Raw genomic sequence first — 9,048 nt, 5'->3', positions numbered from 1 at the left:
TAGAGACATCTTCAATCAAGTAGTTGATCGATCAAACACCGGTTTTTCAAAAATAAACTTTATACTCTCTCCGTTTCAATTTATGTGAACCTGTTTGATTGAGCATAGAGTTTAAAAAAAAAAAAGACTTTTGGAATTTGTGGTCCTAAACAAGTTAAAAAGGGGCCCAGAGTATTTGTATGGTTATAAAAGCTTCTTATTAAGGGTAGAATTGTAAGTTTAAGCTAAACTGTTACCAAATTTAGAAAGGGGTCATTCTTTTTGGAACGAACCAAAAAGGAAATAGGTTCACATAAACTGAAACAGAGGGAGTAATATATATAATATTTTTCTACATGTAATAAGCCAACCCTATTAATTTGGTATAGGACATGTCTACGTACAAACCAAATTATAATATATCGACACTATTTATACAAAATTGTGTGCAAGTTCAAAACCTTAGAACTTTCCGATGATCGAGTGATAGAGGCTGATTCAAGATTCAAAGTTATGAAGTTTTACGGCAACCTCAATTTAATGTACAATTATAAAAACTAGATTCAGAAGCAAACATTTATAGATATTCAATAGATTTATAAGTACATGTGCATGACTTGGATAAAAGTTACTGGACTCACGAGAACCCATAAAGGCCGGCAACTCTGAATCCGCCTCCATGATTGAAGTCATGATAGGATTCATCTCATCTTAACTATAGGTTTCCGGTTCAAGTTCGGAAATAAAAGATATTCTAATAGAGAGAGTGTTTTCCCTTCTAATAATTCTTACACAGCGAAAATTTGAATTTGTGCGGCCATAAAACTGAGTACATCGCGTAGGAAATAAAAGTAAAAGTCGGTCAATGATTAGTCCAATCTTTTGGAAGGAAGTAAAAGGACAAAATTAGCAATTTCCTATAAATTTCTTAAACCCCTTGTTGGTTTGTTGTCTCTCCCATCGTTCACTTCACATTGGACGAAAAATAAAAATGAGAACTTTGAGGTTTTTTCGTGACGGCAACGTCGTTTTCCCCTTGTTGGGTTTTGTATTGCAGAGGTTATAGGGGAGGGACAATGTGTTGGTCCAATAGTTTGCGAATTTTCTTATGAGAACGAAAGGAATACGAGAAAATTGTGCTGATTCAAAGAACTGTATAATGATCGTGTTGTGAATAATTTGTAGATATGAATGTCCATGGATGTGAACAGCTTACGGATGAAATCTCCTACTTTATATCCATCCTATTCACTATTTACAATAGTAAGCCTTCTTATTTTATGCCTATAAGAGACTATGTAAATTGTAATGGAGAACACACCAAAGTGAAAAAGAAGAAAAGTGTTCTTCCTTCTTTCGGTCTCTTCTTATTTATATTTTACTGAATTGCTTTTATTTTATAACACATTATCAGCACGAAGCTCTAATTTTATTCTTAATCGTCGGTAAGTTGAGTCATATTTTATTAAGGTATGTATCACTATATTCATTTTATTTATGGTAGTAACATATCATATGCTCACTGTTTGCAGATTACTTGTGCTCTTGGGCATCTTAAATAGTTTAAGTACATTGCAGTAATAAAATAACTATTTCCTTGAGTGCTCAACTCTTAGATGACCTCAAAGTCATCAAACTAGCTACCCACCAATGACATACTTATAATATTCATGGACTTCCTGGATCAAAACATATCTTTAAGGCATTTTGAAGAACCGTGAGAAATGAAATGACAAGTAATAATTTCACATTAGTTTAACTACTTTATAATTATTGGATTGGAACATATAAATAATGTCAGTCACGTCCAATTCTATTAACACATATATATCAATAATATAACGTGAAATGAAACAGTATGTTGTTTTCAATTTATGGCCAGAATAAATTGAAATAGTAGGTTGTTTACATGATATAGCTCTATTTTCGTTTCTTTTTTCCTTACTCGTTTTGTTTCGTTAATTGTTTATTAATTTAATTATTTCTCTAACTTATTTATCTTTTATGATAGTTTTCACTATGTCAAATTTATCAAAACTTGAATTTGTGGCACTTGACATCACCGGGAAGAACTATTTATCATGAGTCCTTGATGCTGAAATTCACCTTGACGCTAAAGGTCTTGGAAATACTATTATACAAGGAAATGAAGAATCAAATCAGGATAAAGCGAAGGCCGTGATTTTCCTTCGTCATCATTTACATGAAAGGTTAAAAACTGAATATTTAACCGTAAAAGATCCACTTGAATTATGGATTAATTTGAAGGATCGATATGACCACCTAAAACTTACGGTATTACCGAAAGCTCGGTATGAGTGGATACATTTAAGATTGAAATACTTTAAAATCGTAAGTGAGTATAATTCTTCTATCTTTAAAGTAAGTTCTCTATTAAAATTATGTGGAGACACTATCACAGATGATGACTTATTGGAAAAAACTTTTTACTTTTCACGCTTCAAATGTGGTGCTACAACCACAATACCATGAAAAAGGTTTTAAGAAATATTCTGAGTTAATCACATGCCTACTTGTGGCAGAGCAGAATAATACTCTATTAATAAAAAATCATAACGCCCGTCCCACTGGGTCAGCTCCATTCCCGAAAGTGAATGATATAGCAGCATATGATAAGTTTGAAAAAAAATAAAATAATTACCGTGGTCATGGACATGGTCGTAGACGTGGACGTGGCAGGGGACGAAACAATTATCGTCATTATGGTGGAAATAAACTAGAGAACAATAAGAGTTCTCAAATTAATCCTTCAAATGGTAAAATTAGTATGTGTCACCGATGTAGTATGAAAGGTCATTGGGCACGCATTTGTCGTACGCCAGATTATTTTTTCAAACTTTATCAAGCCTCTCTCAGAAAGAAAGAAAATAATGTGGAGGCACACTTGACCTTTCAAAATAATGATGATGAAGTAAGTCCCTCAAACAAATATGATTCTGAGACACATCTTGCATACAAAGATGATGGTTTTGGAGGCCTAGCAAATATTACTCATTTAGAAGCTAGAGACTTCTTTGAGGATATTGACTGAAGAACTAATCATCTTACTGGGGAATGAAGCTATAATAAACGTTGTCATTTTTTTTTATGTTTGCAACTAGTTTATTTTCCTTGAGTGTATTTTCCTAATGCATCATGTGTTGCTAGTTTCTACATTTCTAATATATTTCTTAATGTTCTTATTCTGTTTGTCTTTCATATTTCTTATGATGTACTTTTTGATTTTCTTATGAAGAATATGAAAATTCCCGTCTTTAGTTGGACTCAAGATTAATAAAGATGATATATGTCTTCTGGATAGTGCTACAACACACACTATTTTAAGAGATAAGAGATATTTCTTTTATTTGGTAATGAAAGAAGCCAATGTTAATACAATATCCGGTAGTACAAGATTAATCGAAGGTTCTGGAAGAGCCAATTTATTGCTACTAGGGGAACAAATTTGGCTATTAATGAAGCACTATATTGTAGTAAATCTCAAAAAAACTTATTAAATTTCAAAGATATTCGCCAAAATGGTTACCATATTAAATGATGAAAATATTGAATATCTTTATATTACAACAATAATGTCTGGTAAAAAATATGTGCTTGAAATGTTACCTGCTCTTTCCTCCGGCTTATACTACACAAGTATTAGCAGGATTGAAACACATGCTGTAGTAAACGAGAAGTATACTAATCAATATAGTTTTATTATTTGGCATGATCGGTTGGGCCATCCTGGTTCTAATATGATGTGTAAATAAATTGAGAATTCACATGGATATTCAATGAAGAACCAGAAGATTCTTCAATTTAAGGAATTCTCTTGAGCTGCATGTTCTCAAGGCAAATTAATTATTAGACCATCAACTATTAAAGTTCGAATGAAATCCCCTGCATTTCTAGAACATATACAGGGTGATATGTGGATCCATTCACCTTCCATGTGGACCATTCAGATATTATATGGTTTTGGTAGATGCATCTACAAGATGGTCACATGTTCTTACTATCAACTCGCAATATGGCATTTGCGAGATTGTTTGCTCAAATAATAAAGCTAAGAGCATAATTTCCAGATTATGCAATTAAGACAATTCGTCTTGATAATGTTGGTGAGTTTACATCCCAAGCCTTTAATGATGATTGTATATCAACTAGGATAACAATTGAGAATGCGGTTGCTCATGTTCATACACAAACTGGTCTAGCGGAATCATTGATCAAACGCCTCCAATTAATTGCTAGACCAATGCTTATGATCACAAAACTTCCTATTTTAGTATGAGTCATGCTATTTTGCATGCACCAGCACTTGTGCGGATAAGGCCCACAAGTTATCATAAAGTCTCCCCATTACAATTGGCTTTTGGTCAGGATCCAAATATTTCCCATCTTAGAATCTTTGGTTGTGCGATATATGTTTCAATTGCTCCACCACAACGTACAAAGATGGGTCCTCAAAGAAGGTTGAGGATATATGTTGGATATGAATCTCCTTCTATTATAAAATATCTAGAGCCGATGACTGGAGATTTATTTATGGTCAAGATTTTCTATTGCCATTTTGATGAATCAGTATATCCAAACATTAGGGGGAGAAAATAAGCGTAAACTGAAAAAAGGACATAGATTGGAAATGCATTATCACTGTCTCATTTTAGACCCTCGTAACAAAATCANTTCGGGGTATGGTGGTCAGTGCTCAAATTCAAACAATTCGCCGGGTGTTGCGGCTGCCTCCGTTCACCAATGACGTCGACTATTACCATGACAGGCCGGGGGTGACATGGGAGGTCATGACGGATGTACTTTGCACGGGGGGCAGCCCATTTGGATACGTGACCAAATAACCCTCAACTCTAACTCTTTCACTCACTTGGCCAAGTGTTGGTTGACTGTTATCTGTAGCAGGTTCCTGCCATCCAGCAATACCACGGACGTGAACTTCAATAGGGCACTGTTGACTTGGTGCTTTGTGACAGGGAAGGATTTTGATGCGGCCCGGGTAATTGGAGATGAAATGGTCTTACGGGGACCGCTGCTGACAAAGGGATTCTATTTCCCTTCCTTGGTAACCACATTATGCTTGATGAGAAACACCCCCACCAATCCTGCAGATGGAGATTTGCCTCCCAGAGAAGCTTTCAAAGCTTCTAGCATCAGAGTGGGCAGGGGTACCCGTACCACAATTAAGATTGATGATGAGGAGGATGATCCGGTTCCTTTTGCACCGTCTAGGCGGTCTGTTGACAGTGCCGGGCCCTCTCGGCGCCCCCATTCTGGAGCAGACCTATCACGCTCACAGTCCTCCCGGCCTATGCTACGCTCCTTGGAGGAAGAGGTCGCGGATCTCCGCACCTCGGTGGATGGTCTACACACGCGGATGGACGCCATGTCACAGAGGCAGGCTAGATCTGAGAGCCGATTTATGGCTTGGTTACGTGCATTGGGGAGGGCCTGCCATGTAGACCCCAGCACCGTCTCCGACTCGGATTGAGTCTCAGGGAAGTCTTCTCACCCTTCTGCTCTTTACTTTATTGATATGACATGGGGACATGCCATGATTTTAAGTGTGGGGTGGGAGACTTGCTCTAACTGTGTATTGTAATGTATATAGATGTATGTCGTTGTGCTGTAGCATGAGAGTGATGTGTTGTATATATGTGAGTGTGTTATATTAGGAGTAGCTGACTTGGCCCAACGACGGACACTTGTTGACGGGTCTCTTGAGGGTCAAAGTCAGATAATAATAAAAAAAATAAAAAAAAAACACAAAAACTTGTAGTGGACTCTTCCTGATGACGGACTATGTGGACAGTACTCTTGAGGGAAGTAGTCCATGTAGAATTTTTTTAATTTTATTTTCTTCTTTTAGGTAGTGTAGTACCCCCCCCCCCCTTGGTTTTTCTTTTGACCACGGTTCTTTTCCAAGGGTTTTTCTTGAACCGGGTTAGGTAGATTTTTCTTTTGTAGTGTTAGGATTAGATGGGTGAAGGTCAAAATGTAACCCCAAATGTGCATACTTGCAAAGAAAAGAACTTGAGAGTGTGACGTCTAAGCTTGTTTGTGGACTCATAATATATGCCTTAATTTTGCACATCTTGTCTTGCTTGAACACTCATATGATTGTGTTGATGAACTGATTCGGAATGAGTTACATGCTAAGTGTGTGTGAGTTGTTACTTGCATCCTATGCTTGCATATGATACCTAGAACTTGCCCTGTGTGTTTGCAAAGCGAAATAAAAGTCGTTTGGTTTTAGAGATGAATGAGGGATTTCTTTGTGCAACCCTTTATACTTGAGAATCCACCTGTGCATATTACCATAGTTAACCCCTTTGAGCCTGAAGCCTATTCTTTGATAACCCTATAATGATCTAAATCGCTGTGTTTGAATAAGTTAATTGTTTGAACCTTTACCTCCTAGAAGCACTTGAATCACTAAAGAATATGCAAAAGTCTAAGTGTGGGGTGGGAGAAAGTTAGTGAAAAAAGGGGAATCAAGAATGAAGGTTCTGGTTGGTGAACTGGCAGTGTACAATAAATCTGGAAAAAAAAAGAGAGAAAAGAAAAGAAAAAGAAGAAGCCATTGTACCTAAAGAAAAGTGGGGGTCACAAGTGAAACAAAATGTGGAATAATGATTGGGTTGAGCATGAAGGTGAAACAAAAGGAAGTATGTATTAAAAGTGCTTAGGGAGGTTAGTCACTATATCCAAATATATCCTACCCGTCCCTTAGCCTACATTACAACCTATAAAGACCTCTTGATCTTTGACTGAATGGCTCGATTAGTGGAGTATTACACTAGGGGCAAGCTTATGGTGTGTCTGTGTGGCTTGTGAATGCTCTTTGCTGAGAGGGAGCGAATTCTTTCTATATATGGTTCCTTGTTGTTGAATTTTATGTGTGTGAAACTTCTCTCAAATTTTGTTTATGTGAGGGCATGTGACTCAGGAAGAAAAAGTGAGTCTTCACTTCTGTTAGAGTAATTAGAGTGAGCACAAGTGTGTCTTGGCATGAGAGTCTGCATCTGAGATATGATTGTGCATCGCTTAGGTCGATCTTTGATAATAGCAGGTGTGACATAAATTGGGGCAATGCATTGAGCAGATAGGCCTAGAAGTGTGGTTTAGTTTGCTCGAGGACGAGCAAAGGTTTAAGTGTGGGGTGTTGATAATAGGTGAATTTGACTATAATCACACCTTAAATAATCACCTTCTTGTGTAGTTTTAATGCTAAAAGTGATAACAAAATGCTCTTATTAGTGCTTTTCATGATGTGCAGGTGATATATGTATAAGGAAGGCTAAGGAGCAATTTTAGAGTCAAAATTGATGAAAAAGAGGCCAACTGTGAAATTTCCCAAATGAACCATGCAAAACAGGCCGAAGATTCAGAGCACTGCGTCCACCGCGGTTCCACCGCGACCGCGGCAGAACCGCGGTGGGAAGCAGCTTCAGAAGATCAGAGAATCCGCGAGGGTGTTTGGCCGCGGTTCTACCGCGACCGCGGCAGGCGCAGAAACTTCAGGGACCAAAGTGTCAATTACGGGATTTTTAGACCTAAACCCTATTTAAAACATTAGACTTCGCCCAAGAGAGGCATGTATTGATTTTTAAGGTTTCTTAGCAAGGAAAACCATTGTGAGAGAATACTCTAAACATCTTTCTTCTTTTCTTTTGATTTTTATGATGAATTCAATCTTAGTTTCTTTTCCCATAGCCATGAGTAGCTAAATTCCTTGTCTAAGGTTTTGATGGAACCTATTGGGTGATGAACTTCTTGTTTATGTGAATACAAATTGCTAGTTTAATCTCTATTTGTTCAACTTCGTGTTCGTTGTAGTTAATTGGCAGGATCCTCAATTAGCTGTGCCTATTTAGTGTGCATAACTTGGAAAAGAGTGCATATTTAGGGTATTGTTGAACAACACCACTCCTAGATTATTAGAGGAATCTATAATTGCGGGTTTAAAGGCGGGATTAGGGATAACGAAGCCTTGGGTGTAATCTAAAGTGAATTGTGCTAAATAAAGTAAGCTAGTGTATCTCGAGAGAGTGCAATAGTAGATTACTGTGATTACTCGGGAGAGATTTGCGGTAAGATTAGCGTTCATGATTGATAGAGATGTATGGGTAAATTTGTATGAGCATAAACAGAAGGGATTCCATCAATAGGGGAAATCATTGCCTTAGCTTTTCCTCATAATTGTTTACAACCTTATTAATTTAATTTACAGCTATTTAGTTACTTGCAAGCTAGTTGTTAAAGAACAATCAACTGAGATTTGAATATTTGGGAAGCTGGTTCTGAAGAATTAGTAGGTCTGAAGATAGTGGTTGATAGGTTAACTCTCTGTGGATTCGACCCTGGGTGTAATACTCGGGTTATATTTGCAACGTCCGCAGAGTCCTTTTTATAAGGCATAGTTGGGCGTGATCANATCCAAATATTTCCCATCTTAGAATCTTTGGTTGTGCGATATATGTTTCAATTGCTCCACCACAACGTACAAAGATGGGTCCTCAAAGAAGGTTGAGGATATATGTTGGATATGAATCTCCTTCTATTATAAAATATCTAGAGCCGATGACTGGAGATTTATTTATGGCAAGATTTTCTTATTGCCATTTTGATGAATCAGTATATCCAACATTAGGGGGAGAAAATAAGCAACTGAAAAAGGACATAGATTGGAATGCATTATCACTGTCTCATTTAGACCCTCGAACAAATCAATGTCAACAAGAGGTTCAAAAGATTATTCATTTGCAAAATATTACAAACCAATTGCCAGATGCATTAACTGACCTACCAAGGGTGACTAAGTCTCATATTCCAGTTGTTAATGCTCCAATTCGAGTTGATATCCCGGTAGGACAATCAACTAAAGCAAATGAGTCTAAGCCACGCTTGAAACGTGGTAGACCAATAAGTTCTAAAGATAAAAATTCGCGAAGAAGAAAAGGAGCAAATGATCAAAGTGATCATAACACGGAAGTAGTGGCTCAAGAAGAGCCCCAAGACGTAAAAAATGATAAGACTGATAATAGGTGA

The 9,048-nt window shown here is 37.1% G+C and overlaps 1 protein-coding gene across 1 annotated transcript; it reads left to right on the top strand.

Moving 5' to 3' along the window:
• Positions 1-8,508: 8,508 nt before the first annotated feature.
• Positions 8,509-9,048, top strand: LOC109220263. The gene has a single exon (XM_019384719.1). It carries the CDS (start codon positions 8,509-8,511, stop codon positions 9,046-9,048), a length of 540 nt encoding a protein of 179 aa, XP_019240264.1.

This window comes from Nicotiana attenuata, unplaced genomic scaffold (assembly GCF_001879085.1).
Source record: "Nicotiana attenuata strain UT unplaced genomic scaffold, NIATTr2, whole genome shotgun sequence".
NCBI classification, from domain to species: domain Eukaryota; kingdom Viridiplantae; phylum Streptophyta; class Magnoliopsida; order Solanales; family Solanaceae; genus Nicotiana; species Nicotiana attenuata.
This window is presented reverse-complemented; position numbering and strand designations above follow the sequence as displayed.

What these genes read in the sequence shown, in the direction of transcription:
- LOC109220263 (XM_019384719.1), top strand. Translation starts at nt 8,509, where the DNA reads ATGGGTCCTCAAAGAAGGTTGAGGATATATGTTGGATATGAATCTCCT.